Source organism: Mytilus trossulus, chromosome 6 (genome assembly GCF_036588685.1).
Source record: "Mytilus trossulus isolate FHL-02 chromosome 6, PNRI_Mtr1.1.1.hap1, whole genome shotgun sequence".
Taxonomy (NCBI): Eukaryota; Metazoa; Mollusca; class Bivalvia; order Mytilida; family Mytilidae; genus Mytilus; species Mytilus trossulus.
Window position 1 is genome coordinate 11,704,621 of NC_086378.1, and position 13,617 is coordinate 11,718,237.

At 32.9% G+C, this 13,617-nt stretch overlaps 1 protein-coding gene across 1 annotated transcript in view; it reads right to left on the reverse strand.

Annotated features, from left to right (window-relative positions):
* Positions 1–10,267: 10,267 nt before the first annotated feature.
* Positions 10,268–13,617, reverse strand: part of LOC134722320 (fatty acid synthase-like) — a 60,559-nt gene continuing 57,209 nt past the window's right edge. Inside the window, exons 33-35 of the mRNA XM_063585928.1 lie at positions 12,688–12,848; positions 11,472–11,674; positions 10,268–10,837 (exon numbers count right to left, since the gene is read on the reverse strand). Of these exons, the coding sequence (XP_063441998.1) occupies positions 10,641–10,837; positions 11,472–11,674; positions 12,688–12,848 (561 nt within the window). The 3' untranslated portion in view covers positions 10,268–10,640. The remainder of the gene's footprint in view (positions 10,838–11,471; positions 11,675–12,687; positions 12,849–13,617) is intronic.

The following is a 13,617-nucleotide window of genomic DNA, read 5'->3' on the forward strand; positions in this document are numbered from 1 at the left end:
AAGACACACTATAAATATCAATTAAAATGGCTTAATAGATATAGGAAGATGTGGTATATGCGTGCCAATGAGACAATTATTCATCCAAGTCACAAGTAAAAGGGAAAACCAACGGTATAATCTATATACAAAAACGAGAAATGAGAAACACTTATGAACCACATTAACAAACGACAACTCAGTACTGAACATCAGATTACTGACTTAGGACAGTTGTAAACAATTGAAGCGGAACGTTTGAATGGTACCAAACCTTCGCCCTTATCTGAAACAATAGTGTAACATCCCAACATATAAACCCACACTATCAAATATCAATTGGAATGGCTTAAATCAATAAAAAAACGAAGTCATACAAATGTACATACACTGAACGAACCAACTCAATGAAACGACATATTAACATAACTTACACAAATGAACATACACTGCACGAACGAATAAATTTATAAAGATACGGCAAAACTGCCACAATGCCACAATGCCAATTAAAATTATACGATCTGTTACAGCTATAAGTTTATTGCAGACAATCGTAGGGAAACATTTGAAATTATGGAACGCCATAACTGCCTAAATGTTAATGATCAGCATTATATGCAGTGCTCACAAAATTATATGCAGTGCTCACAACATTATATGCAGTGCTCACAACATTATATGAAGTGGTCACAACATTATATGAAGAGGTCCAAAACATTATATGAAGTGGTCACAACATTATACCACTGCATATAATGTTCTGACCACTTCATATAATGTTTTGACCACTTCAAATAATGTTGGGAGCACTAGCTGCATATAATGTTTGGACCACTTCATATAATGTTGTGAACACTGCATACAATGTTGTGAGCACTGGATATAATGGTGTGAGCACTGCATATAATGACGTGAACACTGCATATAAAAAAAGAAGATGTGGCATGATTGCAAATGAGACAACTATCCACAAAAGACCAAAATGACACAAACATTAACAACTATAGGTCACCGTACGGCCTTAATGCTGATCATCAACACAAGGCAGTCATTGCGTTCTATATGAAATAGTTCAATAACGTAATATATGCGTATAACTTGGCAATGGATTCAAAAAGAAGCATATTGAACATGTCATATGCGTGCCAATAAAACAACGCTCCGTCAAAGTCCTACAAATGTGCAAAAAGTAACCAATTATACTTCAAAGTACGGCCTTCAAGGCTTCAACACGATGCCTTGGCTAACACCTAACAGCAAGCTAAAAAAAGACCCATAAATGACTAGGATAAAGCAATTCAAACAGGAAAGCCATCAGCCTAATCTATATGAAAACACGTATGAACCACATCAACAAAGACAACAAGTGAACAACAGGTGTCCAATATTTAACTTCGAAGTATCATCTGCACTACCTGCATGTACGTTCCATCTGACCAATAAGAATATATCTGTCAGGACTTGCTGGAATAGAGATTCGTACACACCTTAATTTGAAGTTGCAAAGCTTTTAGAACAGTCAAATTTGGAGGAAGAAGTTTGAAATACACATTAAATTTGTAAACTTCCTAAACTGTTAATAAGAGGAGTTTGGTTAAAAATGTCAGACAAGACTATTATATTACTAGAGATCTTGAAACACCCAATTTCTACCTGTTTTTAATGTGTTGCTTATTCTATGTCATCAATATTTTCATACACTCAAATTTCATTCATTGCCCTAGGCTCTAGGTTTAATAGAAATTTAAAAAGATGTTATTGTCGAAGGTCTCTGAATTTTGCTTCTTTATAGATTCGTCTTCAGGACGTTCCGGCATTTAATACCATGAACGGTAATATGTCAAAATATTTCAACCAAATCATCTCAGGAATTTAAACTGATTCATAAGTGCCAACATTCACATTGGTCATCGCCTAATGTTTCGGAAAATTGAAAAGATCTATAATAAAAGGACAATTTAAAATTTGCACACACAAGAAAAAAACATTTCAGAGGCAATATCTCAGTTTTCAGAAATTGAAGAGATACATATATAAAGACATTGACCCTCTTATTAATTCTTAATGATGTAGACATCATAAGAACCATTCAGCTACAGTTTTAATAACTTTTGGATCTGCAGTTTCAGAGAAGATGCTTACCATGAAAGACGACAGATAGACTCTTTGGCAAAATAATTAATATTTAAGATAATTACTAAAAACGGTGAAATGTGTTTAAAATGGACGTTTAATGTGGCTTTAACAACAAAACAGGTTATTACATTTTGCTGGGGTAAATTTTAACAGGAGATAGACCTTGACCTGCTTCAACAATCTCATTTCTCTATTACAGGAGATATACCTTGACCTGCTTCAACAATCTCATCCTCTATTACAGGAGATAGACCTTGACTTGCTTCAACAATCTAATTCCTCTATTACAGAAGTTAGACCTTGATATGCTTCAACAATCTCATTCCTTTATTACAGGAGATAGACCTTAACCTGCTGCAACAATCTCATTCCTCTATTACAGGAGTTAGACCTTGACCTGCTTCAACAATTTCATTCCTCTATTACAGGAGTTAGACCTTGACCTGCTTCAACAATCTCATCCTCTATAACAGGAATTAGACCTTGACCTGCTTCAACAACCTCATTCCTCTATTACAGGAGACCTTGACCTGCTTAAACAATCTCATTCCTCTATTACAGGAGACCTTGACCTGCTTCAACAATCTCATTCCTCTATTACAGGAGTTAGACCTTGACCTGCTTCAACAATCTCATTCCTCTATTACAGGAGATAGACCTTGACCTGCTTCAACAATCTCATTCCTCTATTACAGGAGATAGACCTTGACCTGCTTCAACAATCTCATTCCTCTATTACAGGAGATAGACCTTGACCTGCTTCAACAATCTCATTCCTCTATTACAGGAGTTAGACCTTGACCTGATTCAACAATCTCATTCCTCTATTACAGGAGTTAGACCTTGACCTGCTTCAACAATCTCATTCCTCTATTACAGGAGATAGACCTTGACCTGCTTCAACAATCTCATTCCTCTATTACAGGAGCTAGACCTTGACCTGCTTCAACAATCTCATCCTCTATTACAGGAGATAGACCTTGACCTGCTTCAACAATCTCATTCCTCTATTACAGGAGTTAGACCTTGACCTGCTTCAACAATCTCATTCCTCTATTACAGGAGTTAGACCTTGACCTGCTTCAACAATCTCATCCTCTATTACAGGAGACCTTGACCTGCTTCAACAATCTTATTCCTCTTTTACAGTAGATAGACCTTGGCCTGCTTCAACAATCTCATCCTCTATTACAGGAGACCTTGACCTGCTTCAACAATCTCATCCTCTATTACAGGAGACCTTGACCTGCTTCAACAATCTCATTCCTCTATTACAGTAGTTAGACCTTGACCTGCTTCAACAATCTCATCCTCTATTACAGGAGACCTTGACCTGCTTCAACAATCTTATTCCTCTATTACAGTAGATAGACCTTGGCCTGCTTCAACAATCTCATTCCTCTATTACAGGAGATAGACCTTGGCCTGCTTCACCAATATCATCCTCTATTACAGGAGTTAGACCTTGACCTGCTTCAACAATTTCATTCCTCTATTACAGGAGTTAGACCTTGACCTGCTTCAACAATCTCATTCCTCTATTACAGGAGATAGACCTTGTTTTGACCATACATAAAATATTTGGCACTGGACATTAAGCAATTATCAATCAATCATGTTTTGGAAAAGCAGTCATGTTATTGATGGATCAAGTCCAAGCAAATATTTTTTAAAATTAGATTGATAAGAAACATTCAGATTAGTTTGGCAACATTTGCATGGTCCATTAGTTTCAGTGACGATTTTAAAAATAGTTTATGATGACGGACAGAGGGACAACACTAAGGCTCACATAGTCCTTTAAGCTTTGTGAGCTAAGAAATCATATACAGTTTGCTAATGCACCAAAGTACTTTTAACTACATTATCAGAATAATGAAAAACACGAAAACGATGTTCCTAAAAACACGACATAACACTTAAATTGTTTTCATATTTTTTTGTTCAGAGAATGTTCATTTCATTTAAACAGTGAAAACAGCTGTACAACCAATAATTTATCCTGAACCACATATATATATATGTAATTATTCATGAAATAATGCAGGTATACCAAAGGAATATTCCAATCCATAATAACAAGGTTATGTATGCAGAGTCTGCTTCAAATGTATGTAGCACCTGTCCTGCTGCTCATGCATTGGAGATATAAAGTTTTATTTGATTAAAAGATTATGCAAAATCTACCTCAAATAAGAGCTTTTAGACAGAAGGCTGATTATGTATGCATCTTAATTTATTAAAATGATTCTTAATTTTGTATCAGTTATTGAATTATCATTACTATCGTGTGAAACTGAGGTCTTGACAGGTGACACCTGTCAGCTAGGCATGTCTTAGATGCATGATTCTTTTTATCAGTTGTTGCTTTGAACTAGCTGTTAGATAACTGCGAGTACTCTCAGATCTGTTCTTAGTGTCTTTTTGTTGTCGGGATGTACAAGTACCCGGTCACGTCCATCTGATGAGTTAAGCCTTTTTCAACTGATTTTTATAGTTCGTTCTTATGTTGTACTGTTATACCACTGTCCCAGGTTAGGGGAGGGCTAGGATCCCACTAACATGTTTAACCCCGCCACACTTATTATGTATGTATGTGCCTGCCCCAAGTCAGGAGCCCATAATTCAGTGGTTGTCATTTGGTTTTTGGTTAATATTTATGAACTTAATAGTTTTATCATTAACCACTTTTACACAGATGACTGTCACATAATTTTTTGATATTAACACCTGTGTGCCTATAACTTATAGCGGGACATGGCACAAGACCTGTAAAAGTTGTGCTATCAAAATTTGTCCTTGATTTGAGTTTTCCATATCTTAAGGGGCATAACTTTAGAACAGTAAAAGTGATGCCACCAAATATTCAAAATTGATCTGTGTTTTGTGGTACATGTAATTAGCATTGTGCTTAAGTGTCATGACATTTGGTAGAGGCAAACTAAAGTAAGAGAACAGAACAGGAAAACATTCAGCTATTGTTTCACTTGTAAAGGGCATCATAAACTTATCAATCCTTTAAATAAACTTATTCAACACTGTAATAAGACTATTGAATATTGTTATTATTGATTTTGATATCAGTAAATGAAAAAGGAAACTAAATAGTATTGTTATATACATATACACATTGATTGATTTACAGTTTGTCAATGCCTGGTCTTGGCATTGCACAAGGTCATGTTTTTTCTGACTGTTTATGACATCTTTACTCTAAATCCATTGGATGTTGGATGTGAACGGATTGATAATTTATGATTTTTTTTATTAGTTGTTGATGGCTTTGAACTAGAGGTCAGTAACTGTGAGTACTCTCAGATCTTTCATTAGTGTCTTTTTGTTGTTGGGATGTACAAGTACCTGGCCAAGTCAAGTGTTTTTGTTGGATGAAATTTCTATTTGTATACCTGTAATGAGTTAAGCCTTTATGAATATTGTACTGCTCATGTTGTACTGTTACACACCTGTCCACACAATGTTTAGTGATGTGTTGAGATCCTATTAACATGTTTAACCCTGCCACTTTCTATATGTATGTGCCTGTAAATCAGTGGTTGTTGTTTGTTGATGTGTTACATACTTGTTTTTTAATTCATTTTTTTGTACATATATTAGGCTGTTAGTTTTCTTGTCTGAATTGTTCTACATTTGTCATTTCGGGCCTTTTACAGCTTACCCGACTATGAGGTATGGGCTTTGCTCATTGTTGCTAGCTGTACAATGACCTATAGATGTTAATTTCTGTGTCATTTGGTCTCGTATGGAGAGTTGTCTTATTTGCAATCATACCACATCTTCTTTTTTTATAAATCTTAAAACTAGAATGGTAAAAGTGGACACAACCAATATTCAAACTTGATCTGTGTTTTGTGGTTATAATAAGTAGTTTGTATAAGATTCATATTTGGTTGAGGCTAACTAACTTTAAGAGGATGAAACCAAAAAGTCAACCAAAATTTATTGATTACTAAAACAGACACATGTACTGAAAGAACATTATGTGTTTATATATGTAAAATCATGAGTTGTCTCCTCAATAAATATTGATTGATTGGTAGTTTGTTGCTTAATTTCGAGTGGAAAACCATTTACACATGTTCAGTTTGAGAAAATAATAACAATACTTACAATACTTAGGTCCTGTAATAGGTGCCAGCAAAGATGGAAATTTGCTATTCCAATGGAAAATAAGGGTAAATTAGATAGGGACAGATATTAACCTTGCAACAGGCCATATACAGACCAATCAAATAGTTGTTGCAATGATGCTAATGTGCCAAGCCTTGCATTCTCTTTACACTAGGCATCAGATCTTGCGTCCCAATTTTAACTGGACATTCTATGAATTTATACATCCTGCACAACAAAAAAGATACACCAATTCATCAAGGCTTTAAATGACAATCTGTAATATGCTTCAATGAGATTCAATTTGGCTATATAGATATACGAAGATGTGGTACGAGTGTCAATGTCTCAATTTGTAAAAGAACAACCATTATAGGTCAAAGTACGGTCTTCAACACAGAGCCTTGACTCACACCAAAAGGTAACTAATATAGTACCCCAAAAAGATAAGTATATAACTGAACAGAAATTGTCTCCCTTGTATTTTTAAAAACTTCTCAAAAATTCCTATACCTATTTTCTGGTCAAGAGAACTCAATATATGGAATTTTAGCCATATTTTGCTTTTTATTTATAACATATGAAATATGATATATATATCTATGACAGAGAGCTGAGAAATTAGTCTATGATTTACATCCAAGGTTGGAAAATGGCTAAATTGTTTTGTGATGAAATTATCTCCCCTTGTCACAATTATGTATTTATTTCCACAGAGATTCAAAATTTGCATTAAATTATGGTTCAGATGACATAGATAGCATGACACATTTCACTCTTTAAAAATTTCTGTTTTTAATGCTTTCCTTCATATTTGAACAGGCAGCTATGGTTCCTTGTTGCAAGCCTTGCATCTTTGATGAAGTATTTGACGAAAATATGATCTTCAATTTATGGAAGGTTCAAACGTTCATATGTATTTTACGCAAAGAATCAATGTAGAATAACAAAGCTTGCAGCAAGCTGACATCCAACCAAAAACTATGTGAATTTAGTATTTTATCCTACATCAATATTTTAATGCTGTTCATAATTAAAATTACATGACATCCAGATTTGATACTGATAGGGTAGGGATAGCTTGTCATGCATTCCATCAAAGAAATTGATATCAATATCACACAAACAAAACAATCAATACATTTATCCCCACAATTTTCTTTTCACATTTGTGTTTCATGTTTAAATGGAACCCAAAAAAAGGTACACCCCCCCCCCTTTCCCATGTAACATGTCATGACCAATTACTTATGTTTGTAAATGCAGAAAAAAATGAGTTTAAAACTTTCTCATTAACTTATTTAATGTGCTATGATGCTTTGTGTCACATTTTCAGAGAAATACTAAACTCAAAAGACTCAAAGGCAAAAACAACGGAGGCGTTACACCTAAATTTTTAGAAAATTGTCTCCCTTGAATTCTTTCAAACTTCATAAATATCTGATACTACTACACTTTCTGATCAAGAACCCAATCATATGAAATCCTAGCCATAATGTGTTTTTCTTTTTAATCATATTATATTAAATATGATATATATCTATGACTGAGAGCTGAGAAACTATTCCATCTAAGGTTGGAAAATGTCAAAATTGTAGTGTGATTAAATTATCTCCCTTGTCACAATCTGTATTAAGTTTCACTGGGATTCAAAACTTGCATTAAATAAAAAACATAGATACCATGATTCATTTCACTTTTAAAATTTTCCATTTCATGTGTTTTTAGGCATCATTCTTTTTTTAGTTGATGTTTCTTAAGAATATTTTTGTGAAGTGATGACCAAATTACTAATGCTTGTAAATGCAGAAAAATATGAGTTTAAAACTTTCTCATTAACTTATTTAATATGCAATGATGTGGGACATTTTCACTTAAAAACTAAACAGAAAAGATTCAAAGGCAAAAACAATGGTGGCATTACCTTTAAATTTAAAAAAAAGGTCTCCCTTGAATTCCTTCAAACTTCATCGCATATATACTCATTAACTCTTTTTGATCAAGAAATTAATCATATGGAATCCTAGCTTTAATGTTTTTTCTTTTTAATCCAAATATATTAAATATGATATATGTCAATGACAAACTGAAGAATACTATTCGATGATGTACATCTGAAGTTGGAATAAGGCTAAATTGTAGTGTGATGAAATTATCTACCCTGTCACAATTTTTCTTCAGAAGGCATTAAATTTGAAAGACTAGTTTTTTGCTCTCCTTATTTTTAGGAGGCAGGATCAATGTCACTTGTAATTATGGAGTCAAAATTTGAAACTTGATGAAATCTTGTCGAATCACAATATTTAAAATAGCCTAATGTAAATTCCTAACATTTGTAAAAGTACATATAATTATATTATTCATAATAACAAATATCTTTGCAGTCCTACATTTTTGTGTCATATTTAACACACTTAATGTAGACTATAGATTTTAGAAAAGATAGAAATATTTAATGAAAAATACTCTGCTTATGATATATTTAAGGTGGTACCTAACACTACAGGGAGATTAATCTGTAAAGCCAGCAAAACGTTTTAATTACGTTGTGTTGTAAAGGGAATAATAAGCTTCTCAAAGATTAAAATTGGTGTTTGTCAAACTGCTATATAACCAGTGTAATTTTTCTGAAAAAACGGTTGGTTCAACATTTTTGAAATTTTCATTAAAGGGTCAAAGTAAATACTATGTCAAAATTTTATCAAAATTAAACGAGCCAAATTAATTTTAGTGAAAGTGTTAAGTACCACCTTAATTGGGAAATTGAGCTTAATTCTTTGTTACCACAGAATTAACACATTGGATAGGAGTGTTCACAGGGTATGAAATTAGCAGGGGGCAGGGCAATGGCCCCTAAAATTTGGTGTGGGCTACTCAAATTTCTGCTTTTCTTGTATAGGACTATATATGTGGGCTACAACATTTGAGCTGTGGGCTACCATTGCCAAAATCTTAAGTTCTATCTCTGGTTCAATACTGTATATGCCCAACAACAAAAGCAAAACATTAAATGTAATTTATTAAGTGTATGTAAATAAATATCGAAGTTTAATACACAAATGAGTTGATAACAAAGCACTATTCCAAACATGTCTTTATATGTAATTATATTAAAATTGATTCTGAATTTATGCACTAAACTAGAATATTTTGCATGCAGTAAAGAAACAAAGCTATTGGCATACATGTACAATTTTAACATTGTAATGATAAATAAGAATTTGGTACATATTGAACAGTTTTACATGACATTCTCATTCTTTGTTGTTTCCTGTAATTAGAATTAACAAGGGTATCAAGAACCTAAAAAATCTATGCAAAGTGATGGTTCTTCTTTAAAGGAGCACTAGCTGCGATATATATAAAAAAATAAAGTATGATTTTTTTTTAGATTAATCATTAACTAAATCGGAATAATGAAATAATAATTTGCTTTTAGCAATCAATTTGCTTTAATTTTGTTGAAATAAGCGATTATACATAATTTTTGACTGATTCACTTGCAAGTAAATACGTCATCATCATTCTAACCGGTATTCATGTGAACTTCAATTTAACCCCCTAGCTAGAGACTGACAACGCATGCATTGTACGTGAACTGGTTATTTAAAGAAAAAAATGTCAACAATGAAAGTGAAACTACGGTAAATCATTTGATTACTAATTCGATCCACATAAATCATTCTTATACGGTTGAAAACAATGAGAAACTTATATTTTAAATCTAAAAATTCAAATCAAACAGACCTATAAAGATCCAATTGCACGTGCTGGTTTAACCTATTCATATCTTTATTTGTGTTTACATGGCTTATATGGTCATCTGAGGTCAAATCGATAGTTAATTAGATGGCATCTGGATTTAAATGCACACGAAACGAACCTAAATATCATCTACCCCATGCTCTGTAAACTGTTTATTTTAAACGTTTGATAGATTGGATAAATGTTTTACATTGTTATTAATCATTTATGAGAATTTGAGTCAAATTGGTGACCATGAATTTGACAGCTAGTGCCCCTTTAAATAATATAAATATATAAAAATCAAATATTCAGATGCAGTTTATATAGGCACAAACAATTTCATAAAAAAAAATTATATAACTCAATAACTTATGATTTGTCTAAAAATCAATCTTCATCAGTTAACAAAAGTAGTTATCATTCAAACACCAAAAATTTTGTACCAGGTTTACAAAAGTAATGCTCATATATCTTAACAATATTTTCAAATATATTCACAGTCTTCATATATTACAGAATCTTTTCATTTACATCAAAAACTAGATTCTCAGTTCCATAATATGTAACAACCATTAAGTCACTTGTGTCAAAATGTTCATTCCTCAAGTTTCTATTTCAGTAAGTTTCATGAGATCATGCTCAGCATGTTACTTCACAAGTGACAGAATCTTGGTTATTTCCTCAGCTACTTCTTTCCCAGAATCCCTATTTAAGAAAGTTTCATGAGATCCATTATAGAATGTTATATGAACTTTTCCTGTACACCAGCTCTGTAGTCCGTAGTCTACTGGTAGGTGTTCACACATCACTGGGTCGGACTTTATGCGTAATAAATGTATATCACCTACAAGTATACAATCAAACCAGTATAACTTAATCCCTTTATATGAAAATTCTGCCCAACAAGAATAAATGTTTACCTACCAGTTGCCAGTGTTTCTAAAACAAGATGCTCTCAAAGAGAATGAATCGCTCACTTGGTAAAAAATATGCCACGTTTTTTTTTCTTTTATTGCAATCAATTATGTTATTTTAAGTGGCATTTCATAGCCCTTGTATTGATGATCATTTTTGCCTGTTTCAAACTTATCAGTAACAGTATTTGTGATAACAAATGTCTTTTTATGGCAATAAATCCTATAACAAGTGTGACAATTTGGCAATGATGACTTATTTTGCTTTTTGAAGTTTCTTTCACTCTCCTGTATTGTTTAGTACATAAATGAGAAAAAAAGAAGATAATTCTCAATCAGGGAAATTAACTTCTTTATGGAGACTGATGACAATTTCAGCCATTTTGACTGATTTGTAGATCTTATTGTGCAGAACATTTTTATAATTTTAATAATTTTAATCTAATAGATTAAAGTTTGTTCAAAAACTGAAAAAGAGTGGGGTGGGAGTGGGGCTGAGGGATTTTCTTTCATGGTCATTACTCCTACAAGATCTACTGATGAAATTATTTTTAGGCTGATTACCTTGAAATTTTCCATGTTTATTCTTGTACTTGTTTACCATATTGACACTTTTTATGAAGTCTGCAGCTTGTTCTCTTCGTTTCCATGACAACACTTCCTGTGCAGCATCAGCCATTGAACTTTTCCCCACATCTTTGGCACCCTTCATTTTGTTGAACAGTTTTTCCTTAGCAGAGAGCCATTTTGTCTTTGTTGAAGTCATGCTACAAAAAACATGTCTTGTATTATTTTTTTTCAACAAATATACATTAATTGTATGTTAGTAATTACTAAGACTGCAGAATTACATCTGCTCACTGTTGCAGTTAAACTTACCCTTACAAAATTTTTCTCCTAGGTCCAGTTACTGTGGTACAGTATTTAATATTCATAAACAGTTCCAAGGATTTTATTTCATATCTGGTAAATTAAGAAAGTAATGTGTACATCTCTTACTGCAAATTGCATGATTTCTGAATTTACAATATAAATTTCTGTTGCTGTAATCAAAATACTTTTATTTAAAAAAATTCAGCTGCAGTCCCTTACCTAGAGATTTCCTGAAATAGTATATCACTATACAAATATTTCAAATTTTCTACCGATTTCAGTTGAATGAATCTTGATAGAAATCTATATCTCCAATATGAAGATCATATATGTACTACTAAAGGAAGAGACCGATTTCATTGGGCTGCAACTCTTCTGAAACCATACAGAGATGGGAATATTTCAGATATGATATATAAATTTATTGTTTTATACTTCCAATAATTCGTCTTCGAAACAATTTTTTAGATATTAATTATCCAAATTTTGGTGACTGTTATCGATTGATGTCTTGTATGCATTCCTGCATGCTCAGTCAACATGTTGCCAACGAAATTTAAAAACTCTTTGTTTCAACACTTGCTCAATTGTAGTGATTTCCCAGGCATCTTCTAATATTCTAAAAACTAATAGGCCTATCATTATCAATACATTATTTCCCACTTGATAAGGGACGACATCAAAAGATCGATGTAAGATAAAAAAAAACTTAATTCAAATAGTTTGGGGTCGGGGGTTGAACTGCTGCAAGATTTGGTTATCCGACATTGATTTTTACATATGTCCATATGGGTCAATCAATTTTTCCCAAATTAAGTTAAAAGGGGGGTGGGGGAGTCAGTTAAAAAACTATGTGAATTAAGTTTTTTATCCTTCACTGAACTTTTGATGTCGTCCCTAACCATACCAAATTTCCACATTTTTGAATGACATTTCCACCACAGTCTGTATGCGAGCCTCTTGGTTAGGTAACTGATGTAAGATATTCTGTAACATTTGTATACTAGGTACTGGTACAAACATCATCAGAAAATTCACCAGAGCTCCTATCTCTAAATACAAATCCAGCTAAAACAGAGAAATACATTCATAACAGTTCTTAGAAACATCAAAAATTTGGCTAGAGCTCCTATTTGTAAATACAAGTCCAACTGGAACAGAGAAATAGTATACACAACAGTTCACCGGAGCTCCTATTTGTAAATACAAGTCCAGCTTTATACACAGAGAAATAGTATACATAACAGTTTACCAGAGCTCCTACTTGTAAATACAAGTCCAGCTGGAACAGAGAAATAGTATACATAATAGTTCACCAGAGCTCCTACTTGTAAATACAAGTCCAGCTGGAACAGAGAAATAGTATACATAACAGTTCACGTGAGCTCCTATTTATAAATACAAGTCCAGCTTACACAGAGAAATAGTATACATAACAGTTTACCAGAGCTCCTACTTGTAAATACAAGTCCACCTGGAACAGAGAAATAGTATACATAATAGTTCACCAGAGCTCCTACTTGTAAATACAAGTCCAGCTGGAACAGTTAAATAGTATACATAATAGTTCACCAGAGCTCCTATTTGTAAATACAAGTCCAGCTGGAACAGAGAAATAGTATATATAACAGTTCTTACAAACATCATGAAAAAGTTCACTAGAGCTCCTATTTCTAAATACAAATCCAGCTAAAACAGAGAAATATTATTCATAGCAGTTTTGAAAAAAACAGGAAAAATACATCTACACTTCTGATACCTTTCCCTCAAATATACATTTTGTTTTCTAGAAAACATGTATCAAATGTAAAATTTGAAGTTTAAAATAAAAGCATTA